Source organism: Dichotomopilus funicola (genome assembly GCF_033296635.1).
Source record: "Dichotomopilus funicola strain CBS 141.50 unplaced genomic scaffold C8A04scaffold_23, whole genome shotgun sequence".
Classification (NCBI taxonomy): Eukaryota; Fungi; Ascomycota; class Sordariomycetes; order Sordariales; family Chaetomiaceae; genus Dichotomopilus; species Dichotomopilus funicola.
Genome location: NW_026944044.1, coordinates 171,032 through 191,345, shown reverse-complemented (window position 1 = coordinate 191,345; position 20,314 = coordinate 171,032). Strand labels below are relative to the sequence as shown.

Here is a 20,314-nt window from a genome sequence, read left to right as displayed (position 1 = left end):
GAGCCTGGCCCGGTTCAGGGTTAGGGTAAAGTCGCGTCCAAAGGCGCGCCACCCGAATGAGCTGCACCCAGGAAGCGACCCGATTTCACAACCTGAGAAACATTTACATGTTTCCTTGACGATGCCACACCACGTCGATTCCCGAACTCGACATGCCTCCCTACGTCCCACGAAAACGGACGCGTGGAGAAGCATCACAACTTTTGGATGAAGGAAAGGGGAAGCAGCAGTACGGCCCTGAAACAACCCTAGTAGCACCCCCGCGAAAGTCGACCCTTTTTGATGACCTCGATGCGACCTCCACACCGAGGTCCTCCGGGCGGAGACAGCCATCGGCCTTGGAAATAGCCGATAGCGACGATGACGAAAGCTCGCTGAGCTCGTTGTCCGACGCCGACTTTGAGGATGTCCCCGCCGCAAAACGACAAAAGGTTCAAGTACCTTTCAACGGCGGTGGCGAAGACGACAGCGCCGTGGACGAGGATGAGGACGAGGACGAGGACGAGGACGTTGTCTTTGAAGACGTTGAAGCCCCGCAGACCAGCTTCGCTCATGTTCCAACGCCTACCGGTGACCTCGAGTTGACCCTGATCCGGGACACGAGGATCTCACTCGCAAATGCTTTAGGAAGGAAGGGGCCGTCAAAGCTTGAGCGCCGCACACGAATATCCACGCATTGCGTACATGTGCAGCTTTTGCTTTGGCATAACGCCATCCGAAACTCGTGGCTCTGTGATCCCCTTCTTCAAGGGATTCTGCTGTCGCACCTCCCGCCGAAACTTTGGGCTGAGGTTGACAGGTGGAGGTTGAGCAGCGGGCTGGTACCACCAGCGAAGGCAGAGATGAACCGGGAGACAAAGAGTAATATCAAAGGAAAGGGAAAGGCCGTAGCTCGGAAATCTCGCGAGTGGACCAAAGCTTCCCAACGCCTAGAACAGGGCGCTGCGGATTTGAGTCACTGCGATCCCCTTTTTCGGCTGATGAAGTATCTTTCTGCCTGGTGGAAGCAACGTTTCCGCGTCACAGCTCCAGGCCTACGAAAGTGGGGATACATGCCGCTCGAGCGGCTCGACCGTCTAACAAAGGCTAGTAAGCAAAACAGTCATGAGAAGGAGAGATATGGAGAACGTATCCAGGACATTGACGAATTTCGACGCTGTGCGCAAGAATGTGCCGGCAGCCGGGACGTTGGAGCTCAGCTGTTCACGGGTCTGCTCAGAGCACTAGGCTTGGAGGCTCGCCTGGTAGGCAACCTCCAGCCATTGGGCTTTGGGTGGAATAAATTGGAAGAAGCGGACCCCGAGAAGGCAGAGTTCAACTATGGGCAGGTCACCGGAAATGACAGGGCCACTGCGAAGGCGGCTGAAAAGGCAGGAAGGTTGGAAGACACTGTTCCCGCTCGAGGGCCGGGCAAGGTTGCCAGGACGGCAATAGAGGATGGGGATGATTCCGAGTTGGCCCTTGACGACAGCGACGAGGACCTCGCAATCCAAGTCCCACAGGCACCACAACAACGGGGGAAGGTGCATGATGCTGACCTGGAGTTTCCTCACTACTGGACTGAGGTGTTGTCCCCGGTGACGAAGAAATATCTTCCAGTCGATGCCATTGTTAAGGCGGTAATTGGTACGAATCGAGAGCTCATTGAGTCACTGGAACCACGGGGCGGGAAAGCGGACAAGGCCAAGCAGGTTATGGCTTACATTGTTGGGCACTCCCAAGACGGAACGGCTAAAGATGTCACGGTCCGCTATCTGAAACGTCAGACTCTCCCAGGGCGCACCAAAGGAATGCGCATCCCCATCGAGAAAGTCCCAGTTTACAACCACCACGGCAAAGTTAAGCGGTATGACCAGTTCGACTGGTTCAAATCTGTCATGAGAGGGTATAGTCGTGGCGGCGAGAGATGCCCTTTTACGGAAGCTGACGACTTGGAAACCATGACGGATCTCAAGCCTGCTGTGATGGAAAAGAAGGAAGTGAAAGAGGGCGAGGAAACTCTTCAGTATTACAAGCAGTCCAAGGATTTCGTCCTGGCCCGCCATCTCAAACGCGAAGAAGCCCTTCTACCTACCGCCGTTTCCGTGAGAACATTTCGAAACAAGGGGAAAGCCACCGAAGAAGAGCCCGTCTATGCTCGCAAGGACGTGGTCCAAGTCAAGAGCGCCGAAACTTGGCACAAACAAGGCCGGGCACCAAAACCGGGCGAAATGGCCTTAAAACGGGTTCCCTACCGTGCAGCAACTACGAATCGACGGCGCGAGATTGCGGAGGTCGAGGCCGTCACGGGTGAGAAGGTTCTTCAGGGCTTGTACAGTTTCGACCAGACTGATTGGATCATCCCGCCGCCGATCAAGAATGGGATAATCCCCAAGAACGAGTACGGTAACATTGACCTGTTTGTCCAACACATGTGTCCCGAGGGCGCCGTGCACGTGCCCTACCGCGGCGCGATGCGTGTTGCGAAGAGGCTGGGTATTGACTTTGCGGAGGCTGTGGTGGATTTCGAGTTTGGTCATCGCATGGCCGTTCCGGTAATTCAAGGGGTTGTCGTCGCGGAGGAGCATCATGATCGGGTGATGGAGGAGCTAGCGAAGGATGAGGCCGAGAAACTGAGAAAGGAGGACGAGAAGAGGAGGAAGGCGGCGCTGGGTATGTGGAGGAAGTTCATAATGGGGTTGCGAATTGTGGAGAGAATCGAGCAAGATTACGGACAAGTGCAGGAAGATGTGGACGTATTTGGGCATGAGGGCGGTAGGGGTGAGTATGATGATGCAGCGGCCGGAGCAGAGGAGGAGATGGGTGGTGGGTTTTTGTCTGAGGACTACGAGGATGAGGGCGAACAGACGTCACATATGACCTCTGGCTTCTTCCCTGTCGCGGATGAAGACGGGGAGGACGGCGGAGAACAAGCTGACACATTGGAGGTTGACCATGGTGAAGCTGCTCCTAGTGTCACATTCGAGGCCTAGACATGTCGGAATACATGACAAACAGCCCGAAAACCCACACCACGCCGCTAAGCTTGGTGAAGGCAGCATGGTGTTGTGGCGCACCCAAGCGGTGGTCGAAAGAAACAGCAAGCAAAATAGTTCGTGGTACTGTACTTCGTACAAGTTACTGTATGTACATACCTCCGAATTTCAGTGACAACATATAACTATTCCACCCCCCATTCAAAGGATGGTCCAGACATGTGTTTGTTCTTTACTCATTGAGTATCACAATAACCGGCGTTAACCCGATGTAATTATGGGATTGTGTTGTTGGTCATGACCAACATTTGTTACAAGAATGTGAGTTCAATCTTAATGCCCCACGTTAACTTACTTGATCAGGCAATTTCAATCATCGTACATGGTCCGTGCATTATTGGAGCCCTCCTGACCTCGTGAACAGCTCTCGAGTTCTTTCCCATCCTTTGTTCATGTCCATCAATCAGGCGGTAGGTTCCATGAATGGAACAGGCCTGCACGTGCCTCTTTGAATGAGCCCTCAGGCTCAGTTCAGAAATTCCCAAGTTTGCTTCCTGCCTTCGCGGGAGGCCTGGGGTTGACAACGAAATCCCCCCAGCTTTGCAGCCGCCGTCGCCGTCGCCCTGCTGCAGAGATGTTAGTGAACTTCCTCATTCATACATTACTAGAGTTCACATATGGTGGAAAATCTCATGCACGGCAAGATCATATTTAACCCTTCTGGCGCCTCGGAATTTAAGCTACCCATAGGGGCAAGCACTTGCTTTAATGTTGTCCTCAGCAACAGATTGATGCTTCGTCCAACTTCCCAACCAAAGATACTTCTCTGTGGCCCTCGCCTCAAAACCCACATCGGCGCTTCTGAGGAGCTCCATCCATACCTCATTTCCACCAACTATGAGCTCTTCTTCTTGAGGATTCATCCCGAAACCCATATCAAAACAAAATCACTGTGATTAGCAGTCACCCGTCTTCTTGGACTACAAACTCCGATCTCTGATCGCAGCTTGGCCTCCCTCCCTCCGCGCAGCCACCCGACTTCTCGCGCCAACCCGCCTTGCCATGGTTCACCATGAGGTTGTAGTCATTTCTGACTCGCCTTCCCCTCCGTCGTCGCCATCACTCCAAGAGATCTCGCCTCCCCAAGCACTAACAACCAATGCTGACCCGGATTTCGACGAGTTGGACTTGGACGACCTTCACGATTTTGTGGCCGTCGACAAAAACTTCTATCCTCAGCCGTAGGTCATTCCCAGCCCCCCTGTCCCCTCTGAACCCCGCTCTTGCATCTCTACACTTTCATTGTTTAGCCAGGGCAGCCGACTTCCTGAGGGTGGAAAGTCCCGGGAAGCAAAGTTGGGTCATCAATCATCCCGATGGGGCATCGCCCATCGAAACACCGGGGTAGAGAAGCCTACCCGTCCGCTTCCTCGGCTTCCTGGTACTCCATACAAACACGACGTTAGATTTCAACACACTTGTCCGAGCATACTTCACATGACTAGACCTCACCCACTCAATCTACTTGCCTTGAGAAATACCTAGACCGATGTCAGAGGCATATTAGCATACTAATATCTAAGTGCAGGGAATCACAGCCTGTTTCAGGTTATGGAGCAGACCCAGGTGTGATACGACCTCTAGTTGCACAGGACGAAGAGCCTCCGTCGTGCGAGGAGACTGTTCTGCACTGCTTTCCCGACATCTGCCCGAAATTTCTGCAAGATCAGGCCTTGAAACATGGGGGCCGCTCACAAGACGTTATTAGCGACATTCTCGATGAACAGGAAAAGGGGCGGCCCTATCCGAAGCGACCGAGCCCCCTGAAGCGAAAGCGGCCTGATGAGGAAGACACGGAAGAGACGAACGTGCAACCACAGTTCGCCAACGCCGAGCCTCGGCCCGCCGACAAAGGCCGTGGATATTTCAATTCCTATTTGAAGGCAGCGTACGTATTCCGAAGTGGCCCTTGATGTGTTCCGATTGGTCTTGCGTGCCGCGTCTGATCCTCTTAATGTTACAGTCGGATGCTTCTTAAAGCTGCATTTCCGCAGAGATACGCCGAGGACGTCGACAATGCCTTCAAGGAAAATGATTACCGGGTCTACACCACATACCTGGCCCTCGATGAAGCCAATTGGAACCCAGCAGTCGCACCGGCCAGAACCAAGAAAGTCCCCCCTGGAATCGTGAAGCTTCCTAACGTCGAATATGATCTGCGCCTGAGAGCACATCCAGCGGAGATAGACGCTCTAGCCACTCTTACTGCCGTCCGCACAGCTTGTGAGGCCAGGACACGCGCACGGGAGACAAAAGAGCTAGAGGAGAGATTGAAAGCGGAAGAGGAGGAAAAGAACTTAGCCCAAGCCAAGGCTGAAGGTACCGTGGCAGACTGTGGCTGCTGCTTTGACGAATTGCCCCTTAACCGCATGGTGCACTGTGATGCCAGTACTGTCCACTGGTTCTGTCGAGCCTGCGCAAAGCAAATGGCCGAACATGTTGTTGGCCTTTCCAAGCATAAACTTGCTTGTATGTCCATGGATGGGTGCGAGGGCGGATTTGCTAAAGATCAGAAGGAGATATTTCTGGATGACAAGCTGAGCACAGCCTTGGATTTGATCGAACAGGAGGAAGCTCTTCGACTAGCAGGTATTGAAAACCTTGAAACCTGCCCGTTCTGCCGGTACGCTGCCGAGTACCCACCGGTCGAACAAAACAAGGAATTTCGGTGCGAGAATGCGGAGTGTCTCCAGGTCAGCTGCCGACATTGTCGATTGGAAACACATATCCCCAAGACTTGCCAGGAGGCTGCGAGAGAGAACGGACACTCAGCTCGGCGGGCCATTGAGGAGGCTATGTCTGCTGCTCTCATCCGCAAGTGCAACAAATGTGAGTATTTGATCCGCTGATCATTCACCCACGTCACCCTTTGCTGACTCTAAATCACTGTAGGCAGCACACCTTTCATCAAGGAAAATGGTTGTAACAAGATGACCTGCACCCGTGGCGGATGCTACAACGTCCAGTGCTATGTCTGTTCACAATCCTGTGACTACAGTCACTTTGACGACTCCAGACGGGGCGGCAAGAAGGGCAACTGTCCATTATTTGACAGTGTAGAACAACGCCATCAGAGCGAAGTCCGCGCAGCCGAGGAGTCCGCCCGCCAGAAGGCCGCAGAACAGAATCCAGAGCTCGCAGCAGAATTGCTCCAAATAAACTTCTCCGACAAGGTCCTTCAGGATGATGCACGCCGCAAAGCCGCCAACCCCGCGGCAGTAGTGCCTGGCCACGTCTTCCCGCCACAGGTACCGCCGGGTTGGGTTGCACCGGGTTGGGTTGCACCGGGTTGGGTTGCACCGGGTACGTTGAAACCCTCTTCATTAAGAAGAAAGTCTCTTTTTGCTCTTGGAACTGGTGGACTTACTTTATTTCAATAGGAGGTAACGGGCAGCAAGCAAATCCCCCAAACGGTGTACCTCAAATTGTCCATTTCCAAGGGGTTGGCAACTACCAAAACCAGGTAGGAGGAGTGCAGCAAAATGTCCAAGCTCAGCAGAGACAACAAGCGAGACAACAATATCACGCGAGACAACAACTCCAAGCACAACAACGACTCCAGGCGAGACAACAACAACAAGCGAGACAACCACCACCGCCACAGAAACCACATATTGTCCAACCTCCAGCACCACCAGCTGCATGCCCGGCCCAACCTGCTCAGCGCGTCCCTCCCGCGAGGAACAATATCGCTGGGCAGCCTTTCCAAGCTGCACAGCCGGGGGTTCAGCCACTACTCCCTCCCCCACAACGACCCCGGGATTTTCTAGCTGAGTTTCACCGGTCAATACAACTAGCAGAGTACCATCATACTAACGGTGGCCATATTGGCGGTAACATGCTTCACGCGCATACAGCAGTCAACCCGTTTCCCCACGCACAAGGAAACGCCGTTGTGCAGAATCAGCCACATGCTATGCAAGCTGGTCAACTAGGGCCGCACTGGCAGGCTAATCAACCCGCAGTTCAGGGTGGCCAGGTCGGGCAGGTACCTGCGCCTGCGGCCCGGCACTACCATCCAGTGCCTGGCTCTACGGGTAACCGGAACCCGCCTGTGTTTGGAAGACCGTGGGGGCCTAGGGTGCCCTGAGGTCGAAACCTGAACTCTTAGGGTGTCTGTTCCTGGTCATTGCTTTGAGGTTTTTACAGAATTTGGGCTTGGGGGTTAACCGTGCTTGCGATGGTATTTGGTTTTGATTTCTCCTGTTGTTCCCGCCCCTTTGCTCTTCGTTGGATCCACTGCATACAGGAGTTGGGATGGTATGCGGCTTGGAGGGTACACAAGGGCAGGAATCAGATCACGAGAAATGCTCTGGGAGGGTACTTGGGGCAAGACACAGAGGATGTGCGGTAGGGATGACGTTGAACCGGCGGGGCCGATATGAATGGATGCATGGGCGAGTCTGAGCAGGAAGAAGCTCGTAGTCTAGCGGAGAGACTCTTCAAACTGGTCACTGGGCCTGTATCATCCCATGAATTAGATGTTTATAGGCACTGTATTGAGTAATAAGCGCGTTGGGTTCCGCAGAACCGATCACGGGGGACGTTAAATTGTTGACTCGCCGTGGTTTTTTTGGTAACCGTAAAAGCTGGACATAAACTTGGATGTTTGGGAGGAAGGGGCATAGTGTTAACAAGGCATTGATTAGGAGCACCGGGTTCGGAGGGATCAAATCCTCTCATGGCCATGTCGACTAGCCCCCGCCGCCTTGAACACATCCCGAAAAGCTAACGGCCCCGACCAAACTTTTCATGCCATCGCCCCCTTGCCTTAGCTGCGGGTGCCGCCGCCGCCTCAGCTTCTGGAACTAATTCGACCGTCTCGTGAACCGTGGCAATGGTGCTAATACCGGCTCGTGCTATGGGGCTTGGGTCCTTGTCTGCGCCATCATTGCTGTCGGTATCCGGGGCGGCAGAGGTCGGGATACCGGTAGTAGTAGTAGTAGTAGTAGTGGGTGCCAAGAGGATGAGGGCGTTGGAGGTGTTTTTTTGGCGGAGAGAGTAAGTCTTGAGGGGGGTCTTGAGAAGGGCGGCTGATGTTGAGGGGTGGAGGGTTAAGCTGGTGGGGTCGGGGTAGGTTAGACAATGAAGGGAGGACGAGGGGGGGTTAAACAAAATGATAGGAGGTGAAGACCAACGAGGGTATTACATACCTCCCGTTGGTATGTGTCTTAAAGGTTTCTTTTACACTGAACAGGGCCAACGTACCGAGGTGGGTCCTGGCCTTCGAAAAGCTCAAGGAGTTCTGGAGGGAGTTCAAGGAGCTTATATCCTGCCTCGTTGGGCAGATGAGAGAGCGGGATCCCAGAATTTGGTTGACTAGGCATTATTTCAGGGTCGGATTGTGTCCTTACTTGTCTCGGCTTCAAAGATCCATTTTTAGACTTTTAAGGGTCGATGTTTTGATAGGTATGAAGTTCGTCCATGAAAAGAGCGTCAGGGGTGGCTGCCGCGAACCGCCTGAGCCCGCTGCAATTTGCCCCACTTATTCATCACGATGCCCCGCTGCCGTGACCCTGATGGCTTTGTTGCTGGCCCACCCCAGCACTACCCCGCGCAGTGCACGCCCACTACGCGTCTTAAACAAAAGCTGATTGATCGCACAGGCCTGGCCGTGTCTCACACCCCACATCACCGCCGTTTGTATTCGGCGGGTTCCCGAGTCTATCCAAGTCTTTCTTTGCAACACAACATTCTCTTACCAACCCTACCTAACCCCGCGGAATTGCCTTGCGGCCTCGTTTATTAGGGAGCCGGCACATAATTATAGCTGACTTGTCACCTGGAAATACAGCCCCGACAGGCAATTCGCTTCGGCCAGCAAGATGGATGAGCACCTCGCGCAGCTGCTCGCAAACACCCACGACAAAAACGACGGCCCCCGCAAACAAGCCGAGCTCGACCTCCTGCACGCCCAGCAGAATCCCGAGTACCCCTTGTCACTAGCCCGCATTGGAGCGCACACGGGCGCCCCCGTTCATATCCGCCAGTCGGCCTTGACCACTCTCCGAAAGTTTGTTGAGAAAAAATGGGCACCGGACGACGGTGAGAGCGTCCCGGTGGACGACTCAACAAAGGAGTACCTGCGGAATGCGATCCTCGAATTGGTGTTAAGCCCCGAGGATGAGCGCAAAGTCAAGGTTGCCGCAAGGTGGGTACACCGTGCAAGTTAGAGCGACGGCTCTCGAACATTAACAGTAAACAAAGAGGAGACTAACAAGCTGTTACCTAGTTATGTCGTCTCCAAGATTGCCATAGCCGATTTCCCTCACCGATGGCCCGCCCTTCTCCCCTCTGTCCTTGGTGTCATGCCTTCCGGAACCGATGCACAACTCCATGGGGCATTACGGATCCTGCAGGATTTGGTCGAGGAGAGTCTGACCGATGAGCAGTTCTTTGGTGTGGCTCGGGATATCATCAAGTCCTGCTATGACGTTGCTCTCAACGAGAACCGGAAAGAGACACACCGCAGTTTGGCAGTTCTTGTTTTCCGCAGTTGCTTTGACCTGATGGATATCGTAAAGGACGACCATAAGAAGGAGGTCAAAACATTTGCCGAAGAAGTCCTCAGCGGATGGTTACCATTCTTGGAACAAGTCATCAAAACACCGCTCCCACCGCCGGTCGAGAGCTCGGGCGCGGAGCCGACCATCCGTCCAGGCCCGATCATACTAAAAGATCAAGCAGTCAAAACCCTGATCAAGATCCGGACCGTTTTCCCTACCCTTCTTCTCCCACAGAGTCTTTCCCTGTTTACTACCACTTGGGAAGAGCTCTCTCGGTTGGCACCATCGCACCAATCTCTATTTATCGACTCTGACGCCCAGAGCCGACTCGAGGATCTGGATGGGCTTCCATTTACTCTTGACTTCCTTGTGCTGGACGAGCTGGATTTCCTCAACCAATGTATCCGTGCGCCGCCGGTCCAGAAGCAACTCGAGGCTGAGATCAAGTCGCGCGGTGCTGTTCACGATACCCCCTGGGTGTTGGATCTTATGGGCCTACTGGTGTCGTACTCGCAGATCACGCAGGAAGAAGAAGGGCTGTGGGACATTGATATCTCACTATACCTCGCCGACGAAACTGCTGTCTCGTCCAACTACACCGCGAGGACGGCCAGCAGCGATCTTCTCATTAAGCTTGGGGAGTGGCTCGACAAGGCCGCGCTCGAGGGTCTATTTGCTTACACCAAGGCCCTATTTTCAGCAGAGGGCTCGAGCTGGCAGAAGCGTGAAGCTGCCTTGTACCTGTTTAACGCTATTCTCAATGATTTCCAGGACTGTGAGAAAGCGGTGCCGCCCGAAATCGCAAATGCCTACCTTGAGCTCGTCACATACGCTATCAACAGACAAGACGAGCCAATGCTCCGTGCCCGCGGCTATCTCGCTGCCGGCGCACTGGCACCGGTTTACCAACCCGCCGTTGGCCTACTCGATAATGTCATCGATTCGATCACTAGGGATGAATCTGAACTTGTGCAAGCCGCCAGTGTCAAGGCAGTCGAAGGTTTTATCAAGGGTGGAGCTCCCGTGGACCGTCAAGTACCCATAATACTGGCCATCCAGCGTCTCCTGGAATCCAAGGATCTGAGCGACCTTGAAGACGCGGACGACCTGCTCGTCACCCTCTTGGAGACTCTGCGTGCCACTATCAGCATGGACACCAGGATCGCTATCCAGCCGGACAGCAAGGCGGTTGACCTACTGTTCCTGATTGCGAAGCACGGTGCGGCCATCTTCCATGTTGACCTTCTTGTTTGTGATACCTTTGAGGACATTGCGAGGACTTTCAAGGACAACGAGGGGCCGCTCAAGGATATGGAACACCCACGTCTCTATGCTGCGCTCTGCGCCAAAGTTTTGCCGTCCATCACTGGTACCTTCGACGTTGCCAACCTCACCCAGGACGAACCGCTTGTTACCGTAAGTCTTCTTCATCCTCTTACCGGGCAATTCCCACTAATAACGTCTCTAAGCTGGCCGCCGAACTGTTGTCACTCCTTCTTCAGCATGGGTCTGAGCCACTCCCGGATGGCTTTGTCGCCGCCACGTTACCCAAACTCCACCATCTTCTCATGACGTCGGCTGAAGGCGATATCCTTCGCCCCGGCGCAGAGGCGGTTAAGTACATTCTCATGCACGACCATAAGCAGGTCTTCAGCTGGCAGGACGAAAACGGCCGGTCTGGTCTTGAGGTGTGCCTGCGTATTATTGACCGTCTTCTCGGCCCGGACATTGAGGATACTGCGGCTTCTGAAGTGGGAGGTTTGGCTGCGGAGTTAGTAGAAAAGGCTGGACATGAGAGGCTTGGCCCCTTCTTGCCTCAGCTTCTTCAGGCAGTTGCCACGCGGCTCGAGACCGCCGAAGCGGCTCCGTTCATTCAATCGTTGATTCTGGTTTTTGCTCGTCTGTCGCTCGTGGGCGCGCAAGATGTGGTCAACTTTCTCAGCGACATCCAAATCAACAGGCAAGTGGGCCTGCAGGTCGTCCTCGGCAAATGGCTCGAGAACTCGGTCAACTTTGCTGGGTATGACGAGATTCGCCAAAAGTAAGTTCCCATGTTTTTTTTTCCTTGGCTGTTCATGTACTAACCACTGGCTTAGCGTCATCGCTCTCTCTAAGCTCTACTCTCTCAACGATTCCCGTCTAGCTCAGACGATGGTCAAGGGCGACTTGATCATTGCCAACACAGATAGGATCATGACTCGGTCAAGAGCTAAGCTCAGTGAGTCTCACAAGCCGTTGAAACTTCTTTTTTTCCAGTGGCTAATAAATTCCCACCTAGATCCGGACACGTACACCATCATTCCAGCCCCACTCAAGATCCTCAAAGTCCTCATCGAAGAACTCGTTTCCGCGTCCGGTCTCCAAGCCGCCGCCAACGTCGCCGCGGCCGCGGCCACCGACCTCGCCGAAGAAGACGACGAAGCCGATAATGACGGGTGGGAGGATGAGCCAGACGACACATTGGACCTGGCACTGGGCAGCACCAAAGCCGACCTGATGGGCTGGATCGAAGGCGGTAACATGCGGCAGCGCGACGACGAGACACAAGCCTACCTCATCGAGTTCTTCATGCGTGCCGACGGCGAGAATATTGCGGAGTTCCAGAACTGGTGTGGGATGCTGACCGACGACGAGAAACGCAAGGTCAAAGAGGCGGCGCAGTAGTAGCACGCTGTGTTGTATAGGAAACTTCCGGACCTCAGACTGCCGCGCTATCTGGTCACGGCTAGGGAGTGGCGGAAACCCCCCAGAGCCAGCATCAAGTTACTATGGTAACAGGTGTGTGTGAGAGAGAGAGAGACAGTTCTATTGTGCAAAACCTGGTTGTTTGTGTGATGTATACAGCTTTCTTGGCCACCATTGGCGCGGTATGGCATTTGCGGGCCTGTTGGGCTCCCACTCGGTTTCTGAATGGTCTTGGCTACAGCGGTCTGCGTAAGACGGAGCGGGCACATAGCTTAAGGGGAAAGAACATATGGGCATGTCGGCAGGGGCTTTCAAGGGACTGCTGCCTGGGAGGACACGAAGAGTACATGTATCAAGCAGGCTGAGATACAGAAAGGGAAGTTTTTGACCGGGCGAGGGGCGTGGAATCAAGTTGAACATTGCCGTGAGAGGCCTCACTACCTACATACCCCTTACACTTGTAGGCAAAGAGAAAGCGAGAAATTTTATATAGTGATGCACAAGCGCAGTACATACATACAAGGAGGCTACCCAGCTACTTCTTTACGCTTCCATGTGTGTGATGTGATGTGATGTACGAGTTAATTATGCTGGCCATCTTGCGTGCTCAACTTCTTATTCATTCTCTTCAACTCAATAACCCGAGCAAGTCATTTACTCCCCCTTATCCGATGTACCTAATCCTACACCCCAAAAACTAAGCTTATTAACAACGGCGGTGTTTACCACCATCAATCTCCCACAAACGAATTCCCCATCCTCCCGCTCCACCACGGACAGTTCCCCATTACCTCGAAATCAAAAGATCAAATGATATCCCCACTCCCAAACCCTCCAAACCCCCCACCAAAGCCCCGTCCCCGACCACCCCCTCCAAACCTCGGCTGACCCCCAGGCCCCAACGGATCCCACCTCGCACCAGGGGGTATCTGCCCCCCAAACGTATCATCTCCATCTCCATCCCCATCGCCCCCACCTCTTCCTCCTCTCCCCCCAGGACCCCGAAACAACGGATCGTCAAACGTAGGGTGCATCCCCCCAAAACCTCCTCCACCACCGCCTGGCCGTCTCAACCCCCCCGGCCCGATCCCACCCCCAGGTGTAAACGATCCACGAATGGGATCATGCGGGCCCAAACCGGCGGGGTATAAGTCGTCGTGTCCGATGCTGCCGAACCCGGCACCTCCCTGACCGTGGCCGGGGCCACGCGGGGGACGGTTGACTTCGTATTCGTCTTCGAAATCGGGAGGGGGGAAGTCGGCGGTTGGGATGGGATGGCGCGGGGGTAAGGCGAGGGGGTCGGGAGCTGGGTAAGGGTGGGGAGCGGCTGGTGGGGGGAGGTAGGAGGGTTCGTTGGGGGGGTTGTTACCGTTGCCTGGGCGAGGAGGGGAGATACGGCGGGGGGCGGGCTCGGGACGGGTTTCGGTGTAGCCTTCTTTGTTGAGGGAGGGGAGGAGGCGTTGGATGAGAGAGATTTTGACGAGGGAGGCGAGGTCTGGAGGGAGTTGGTTGGTTAGTAAATACATGTACAAACGGCCTACTAACTCATACAAGGAGGAAGGGGACATACCTCGGATGCGTTCCTCTGAAATGAAGAGGGAGCTGAGCTTCTGGACAAGCTCGCCGCGCTGTTCTTCGCCGCTGTCCGACTTGGGGATACGTAGTGGAAGAGCAGAAGAGGAGACAAAATCGCGAGCCGTGATATCGAAGCGAGCGATGCGCTCGTCGCCAGTGGCCAAGCCGCGGATCTCGATCTTGCCACCCAGCCGGTCGACGTGGATCACAAAGCGCATGGCAGACTGGTTATGTGCGTAGACGAAACCGTGGGAGCTGAGCGAGTTGTTCCACTCCGAAGGCAGACGGGGGGCGAGACTGGCGCATTGTAATTCTGGGGTTACGGACTGCTGTTAGCGGGGACTTGACTATATAGGTGATAATGATGGATTCCAGAATCCAAACACACCAATATTTTTATCTTCGTGAAAGCCCAGCAAGCGAAACCCCAGATTTACCAAGCAGGCGTGGACAAAGATGGCGACGCAGTCGAGAGAGCTGCTGAGATGCGAGGTGGTGTCACCCTCGGCATGGGTGGGTAGAGCATCAGCAACGCCCTGCAGCACCATGGCGGGGCCGAGGGGTTCAGATGGCGTCATCGTGTCGAGTGTTCGATAATTGCTCACGGATACCGATGGCGAGTGAAGATTGCTCTGGCAAAACACTGGTGTGTCGGAAGAGGCTTGAAAGTAGCCGGTCTGGATTTCCAACAGGAGAGGTTCGCGGTTTGTAAAGGCGGGGCAAGCTGGTTGCTTTAAGGTTGCTTCCTGGTGACGTACGATCGGGGAGCATCCGGAGCAGCTTCAGCCCTATGGGCGGGTGGGGCTACAGAGGCCCTGAAGCCGAGTGGGGTTCCATCAAGCTCCGGACTTCACACTTACACGCAAGTACGAATAAGGGGTCCAGTACGAGTATCTTGCAAATTAGCTGACCGCTTGCTATTTAAATCCGGAAGCGCTATCTAAAATAGAGTTAAGAACAGCCTTAACCATGGCCCGTCATAAATCTCACACTCATCGCTGTAATTAACTGCAGCCCAAGAATGCATCGCTTATCTCTCTCCTAAGGCTTGGTCACTTATCTTCGCCCTTCCCAACAGCCTTGTTTTTCTTGTCCGGGAAAAGCTGCCCCCGAGTCGTCCCTAGTTTCGGGGCTTCATAAAGGTACCAGTCCTCACGTCTCGGGATATACGCGTACTCCGCTGGGAAATTAACGGGGTACGGTGGGAGGATCTGCCGCTTTGCCGTTTCCTCGATGGCATCTTTGCGGATGTAAATATGTGAATGCCCAATGGTGTGTGGAGCAGTCCGTTTGTCGAGGCCAAACCCCAGGTAGTCGTCCAGCCGAGTCCTATCATCATCGTTAAACCCATCACTACTACCGCGTTAGCATATCATAACCAACCCCAATCATGGGATGGGGGGAAGGAATAAGCCAAGGAAGGGAAAAGAAGAAGAAATCAACATCAAAAAAACAAAAAAAGAAAATGCCACACCGATTCACATCCCCCCACACCAACGCCACAGGTTTCACCCCCCTCGCAAGCATCTCCTCCATCCTCACAGATCCAGACCCTACCCCAACCGTATACACCAACGTCTTCTCATCCACAACCTTCCACACCTCTTCCAACCCACCCTCTACCACCTCCACAAGCGGCAAGTGGCCGAGTTTCAAAACCCCGGCCAACCGACGGAGCGCTTCCCGGTCTTCCTCCGTGTAAGATTCCCCATCCCAAAAATACACCGGCACATCCACCATATCCCCGTCACCACCATACCCCGCGGTAGCCGGCAACTTTTTCAGCTTCTTCTCGATCGCTGCTCGTTTCTCCTCCACCGTTCCCAGCTCTTCTTTTCCCCCTTCAACGTTGCTGTCCCTGGGAACAACACACCCATCCTCAACCCCCATCCCCATCCCAGCCAAACACCAATCCCTAACCAACCCCGTCTTCTTCAAATACTCCCTCACCAACCCATGCTCCACCCCCCTCGAACACCCAAACAACTTCAACGTCGACGCCACCTCCAGCGCAGCCACATGCCGCAGCATAGTCTGCAGCGGATCAAGCAAGTCCAACGGACGGGCATTGAACCGTGCGCGTGGACGGAGGAGGGTTGCTTCGAGTGCGTTTTGGCGACGGAGGGCTACGCGGCGGTTGGCGGCGGGGGTGCCGTCGTCGGCTTGGGGTTTGTTGCCGTAGTCCAGCTCGTGTTGGTTGCGGATGGCTTCGCGGTAGGTGTAGCGGGCTAGGGCGTGGGCGGTGGTCAGGCCGCGGGTGCGGGTGCGGGTGTGAGTGTGGGTGTGGGTTCGGGGGGAAGGGGTGTTAGGGGCTGGGTTGTTGAGATTGGGGGAGATTGGGGTGTAGGTGGGTGGTGATAAGGGGATGGGGAATGGTCCGCCGTTAGGTTGGACATGACGGAGAGAACCGAGGTTGAGGCAGACGATCTTGGTGACGCCCCAGTCCCAGAGGGGGAGAAGATAATGCTGAAAAAGAAAGAAATGGGGGCAGAGGCAAGTGTTTTGGCTGTTGAACGGGCGGCGAGTTAGAACAGCCACAAAAGGAGAGGAAAGAAGAAAAAGGGAACAAGGGAGGTAGATAGGGGGGGCATATACTCACCATATCATGGGTTGCTCAACTTCGAGCCGGCTGAGCACTTTGAGAAGTTCGGCGCAAATCACATCAGGAGACGCCGATGATGGCATCCCTTCGTTGTCGTTGGGCATGTCCTTCGGAGCATCCGTGGTGGGTATTGTATGGAGGATTGTAACCACAGAAACATCATCGAAGGGGCAGGCTTCCTCAGCGATACATATACCACGCACAATACTTGGCCACGTTGAAGCAGATCTAGCTTTTGCCAACATCAGCAGCCAGATACTATGCAATACGCTCCGCTCCATAAAGCCAATTAGTCACCACTTGCTATTCAAACCGCCACGTTGGTGACACCCAGGCAGAGAAGTTCACGAAGGTGGCCGGTTTCTTTCTTTCACCACTGGCTTTGCCCGCTAGCCGTTCCTTTTTCTCAGCTCTCATCCCTTTTCCGTGTTCCCAGAAACAACACATAACGGTTAGGCCACCTATCACCACCTCGCTGGGACCTCGAGCTCAGCAAACTCAACGGGATTAAACCCCGCGCTGCGCACCCTCCCGACCGCGTCAGCACCCCTCCAGTCCAAAATTACATGTTTCTTCAGCACACACATGTTGCTAATAGAAAGAAGGTCGCGAAAATAGACATCCAAGTCCCCGTTCCGCGTGGTGTGGCCCTCAGTATCCAGTATCGCGGCAAGCACATCCAGAGCCGTCTCGCCCGACGGCTCACTAGGCTGTGTCCAAGAAGCCCCGTGTTGGACTAACAAGGCGACACATCGCACGAGACGCTTGTCTCTGCCGAGAAACCCACAATCGCAGGCATGGTCGGACCGTTGCCCTTCGTGCCCCTGCCAAGGGGCGATGCGTCTGTTGTAGAAGCTTTTAAGGAGGTAATAGAGGGGCGGTATGTCGCCGCTGACGCCATTATTGTTGGGAGTGTCCGTCCTCACGATGAGGGCGGCGAGGTTGGTAAGGGGGTGTTCGAGAATAACCTGGAGAATGACTGGGTTGGCCAAGTCTGGGCTAGCGTCGAGCGCCATAGCTAAAATATCCTGAATTTCCTCGGATGTTGCGGGCGGTGTCTCGTTGAAGATCAGTTCCAGCACCTCAGGATCCCCACACTCTACCGCAACGGGAACCGGGTAAACAGAAGCAAGAGGCCTGGACCCGTGTGTTGGAAACTCGCCGTGAAATCTTCCTTGTACACCGTAGAGAGGAACAGCACGCTCCTTCAAAAGAAGTCGTAACATTTCCATAGCCTCATTACGGCCACGTTTTGGAACTGAATGAGCGGCTACCCGAATCAACCGGCTGACCGCCGGTACCCCTCTCAACGTCATGACCCAGGCCCGATCGCCAGCCGACAGTGTCGCCGCCCGAGCCAGAATGGCCCGGACCAGCTCGACAGCACCGTCGTTGCCGGTCTTCGAACAAGGTCGGCTTACGCAAGGCGGGTGAAGGATGGACCGAATCCGAAACAGCACCATGTCAGATTGCGTAGCCTGCGGTCCCTGGCCGTCTTGGATCACGGGGACCCTGTCCACCCATCCTCGCTCGACCAGAGCTTTGGCGGCGTGGAATTGCCAGCGATCCGCATATATACCAGCTAGGCCCCTAACCTGATCGACTGATTTAAGTTCGTAATTGAGTGCAGTCTCAGGTAGAGTTTCTAGTAACCAGTCCATCATGCCCGGCTCATTGTACTGCCTTTTCTCATAGTTGACAGGAGACATCCGTGCCAAAGACTTGGATGGGAAATCAGAGGGCACAACACCAAAACGCTGAACCAGCCTTGGGAGGTACAACAACTGTTAACACGTTTGCAATCACGAGAATCACTAATGTAGGGCTGAGAGAAGAGTGGAGAGGGAGGAGGAAATAGATGGGGAAAGCTCGAAGCTACCAGGCGTTACGTACCATTTACAGAGATTCCCGTTCGGTCGTCCACACATGATGGATAAATACAAGACATCCGCGGCCCAGTCTTCGGGCTCCTTCCCATGCTGTGCCGCTGCCAGCGCCAATATTCGCTCAAATAAGTCAAAGGAATCCGAATTGTACCAGGGTTTGCGAGTGCGCTCGTGGGTGCAAAAGAGAGGCCAAAGGACGACCCTCGGGCCTGGCCGTTGCCAAGGGCCGAGAGCCTTTTGAAGCGAGGCGCCCCGTTCAAGAAGGGACAGAGTTATCTCCAAGTATTTCCGGGAGTCTTGTACGGTGGGTGATCCGTCCGGGGGCAGGAGGGCGGCACCCAGGGGCGTCTGGTTATTCGGATGGCCCGACAACATCGGGCGTATAACATAACGCTCGAGAGGTGCTCCAAAGTCGAGCATAGTGGCTAGTGCTTTAACTTCCCCGCGTCCGGCTGCTAGGTGAAGAGCCGACTGACCCCACGCATAGTCCACCCACCCTTCGCGATGCATGACGGTACTAGGATCGGCTCCCAGGTCCAGGAGGCGTTGGACTAGACAGATAAGCGCCTCCTCGCCGTCTTCCAAATGAGGCTTATGTTCCCCGGACACAAGTAGCTCGGTATATTCTGCAAGGTAATGCCGGAGTGATGTTTGGACGGTGTTGAATGGCATTGGTGGGGATGGTGACCGTACAAAGCACAACTGGAGAGCTAAGGTGTATGCATCTCCGTGTCCGTTGTTGTTACCGAGACTGTCGAGTAAGCACAAAGCGTCACGGTACTTCCCTTCGCGGCAGAGAAGGTGGAGAGGTGCGAAAAAGTCGCGGTCGAGGCGGGTGAGTTGATGAAGAGGGTTGTCCTCCCGTGCGAGAAGCCAAACCCCTGTTGTTCGTGCATGCTCGGCAGCAACGGCGTAATCGATGGCATGCCGTTGCCGCGCATCACACCATCCGACAACAGTACCAACGTCTAGAGATCCCCGTTGAGTCTGGTGGTCGAGCAGAATTTCGCACATGGCAACATTGCCTCGCAAGGCGGCACTGTGGAGAGCAGGAATTGCGTCGTCAGGCCGAGCATGGAGAGAAGAGACACCATGCTTCATTTGACCCGCAAGCATGGCATTAGCGCCACGTCCCAAGAGTAGGCGCGTGGTGTCGCCATGCCCAGAGCAGACAGCAATATGTAAGGCGGTAAAGGACGGCGGCGCCCGTTCGAGGGGGGCTACTGGAACGAGACAATCGCAAAGGCCCCTACACCTCAACTCGATCTCGGCGCCGTAGTCAAGCAGAACTTGGATCGCCCGTTGGTTCCCTCGCTTTGCAGCCACATGGAACGCAGTCCACGAATATTGAGGTGGAATGAGTTTTGCAGGGCCATCGCTGAGTTCACAACAACCAAATGTTGAGTCCTCGATTAGTGAGGTCACTTTCTCTTCGTCAGGTGCCCAGGAGGGATGAAAGTTGGGGATATTCCCAGCCGCAACGGCCATGTACCCTTAAGCCGATGTTAGTGCTTCTATACGTTCCTCTCCCAATATCCTCCCTATTGCAATACGGAGAGGCGAGAACCAAACTACGTACATTCTTGAAAACAAGAATCATACGCCCAGCCTAGATTTCTTCGGTGATAAACTATCTCAGTTTGGTACAAGGCCGCGATGAGATGGCGATCTTGCCTCGGCAACAAGCGGCGGCCAAGGTTTTGGGCAGAGAAGACCCCCTGGCGGGCGCATTCTGGGAGACTGGACCGGAATCGAGCGTTGGGATCGACTCCGTACTCAAGCAGCGCCGTCAAGGTGTCGATTTCGTCGTTTTCAGCAGCCCAAATCAGGGCATTTTGGCCGACAGGTGGGTGGACACGGCTCACATCCTTGTACAAGAGAGGCAGCGCGCAGTTATACAGTCGACGGCCGCATTGGCCGAGAGCTGCGACGGAGCCGAATGCCTCAACTGTGAGTAGGTGATGGATTATTTGACAAAGGAGCTCCGATGGTAACGACGTGATCGAGGTGCGCTCCATGGCTATG

General features: G+C 54.6%; 6 protein-coding genes across 6 annotated transcripts; 2 read left to right on the top strand and 4 right to left on the bottom strand.

Annotated features, from left to right (window-relative positions):
* Positions 1-152: 152 nt before the first annotated feature.
* Positions 153-7,125, top strand: C8A04DRAFT_36533 (uncharacterized protein; the record flags this gene model as incomplete). Its single annotated transcript, XM_062783558.1, has 7 exons — positions 153-2,954; positions 3,062-3,122; positions 4,060-4,184; positions 4,628-4,923; positions 4,999-5,864; positions 5,928-6,253; positions 6,499-7,125. 7 exons carry the CDS (start codon positions 153-155, stop codon positions 7,123-7,125), a joined length of 5,103 nt encoding a protein of 1,700 aa, XP_062637908.1.
* A 638-nt stretch (positions 7,126-7,763) lies between these two features.
* On the bottom strand, positions 7,764-8,362 carry C8A04DRAFT_27721 (uncharacterized protein; the record flags this gene model as incomplete). The annotated part of the gene is made up of 2 exons (XM_062780391.1): positions 7,764-8,094; positions 8,244-8,362. 2 exons carry the CDS (start codon positions 8,360-8,362, stop codon positions 7,764-7,766), a joined length of 450 nt encoding a protein of 149 aa, XP_062637907.1.
* A 498-nt stretch (positions 8,363-8,860) lies between these two features.
* On the top strand, positions 8,861-12,205 carry C8A04DRAFT_11399 (armadillo-type protein; the record flags this gene model as incomplete). Its single annotated transcript, XM_062776958.1, has 5 exons — positions 8,861-9,186; positions 9,268-10,957; positions 11,011-11,582; positions 11,638-11,759; positions 11,820-12,205. 5 exons carry the CDS (start codon positions 8,861-8,863, stop codon positions 12,203-12,205), a joined length of 3,096 nt encoding a protein of 1,031 aa, XP_062637906.1.
* An 827-nt stretch (positions 12,206-13,032) lies between these two features.
* On the bottom strand, positions 13,033-14,379 carry C8A04DRAFT_27719 (PI31 proteasome regulator N-terminal-domain-containing protein; the record flags this gene model as incomplete). The annotated part of the gene is made up of 3 exons (XM_062780390.1): positions 13,033-13,721; positions 13,797-14,114; positions 14,190-14,379. 3 exons carry the CDS (start codon positions 14,377-14,379, stop codon positions 13,033-13,035), a joined length of 1,197 nt encoding a protein of 398 aa, XP_062637905.1.
* A 474-nt stretch (positions 14,380-14,853) lies between these two features.
* On the bottom strand, positions 14,854-16,507 carry C8A04DRAFT_11395 (uncharacterized protein; the record flags this gene model as incomplete). Its single annotated transcript, XM_062776956.1, has 5 exons — positions 14,854-15,157; positions 15,276-15,592; positions 15,668-15,988; positions 16,196-16,307; positions 16,401-16,507. The coding sequence occupies 5 exons, from the start codon at positions 16,505-16,507 to the stop codon at positions 14,854-14,856; spliced, it is 1,161 nt and encodes a 386-aa protein (XP_062637904.1).
* A 360-nt stretch (positions 16,508-16,867) lies between these two features.
* C8A04DRAFT_27717 (uncharacterized protein) lies at positions 16,868-19,303 on the bottom strand (the record flags this gene model as incomplete). The annotated part of the gene is made up of 2 exons (XM_062780389.1): positions 16,868-18,170; positions 18,297-19,303. The coding sequence occupies 2 exons, from the start codon at positions 19,301-19,303 to the stop codon at positions 16,868-16,870; spliced, it is 2,310 nt and encodes a 769-aa protein (XP_062637903.1).
* Between the last annotated feature and the right edge of the window lie 1,011 nt (positions 19,304-20,314).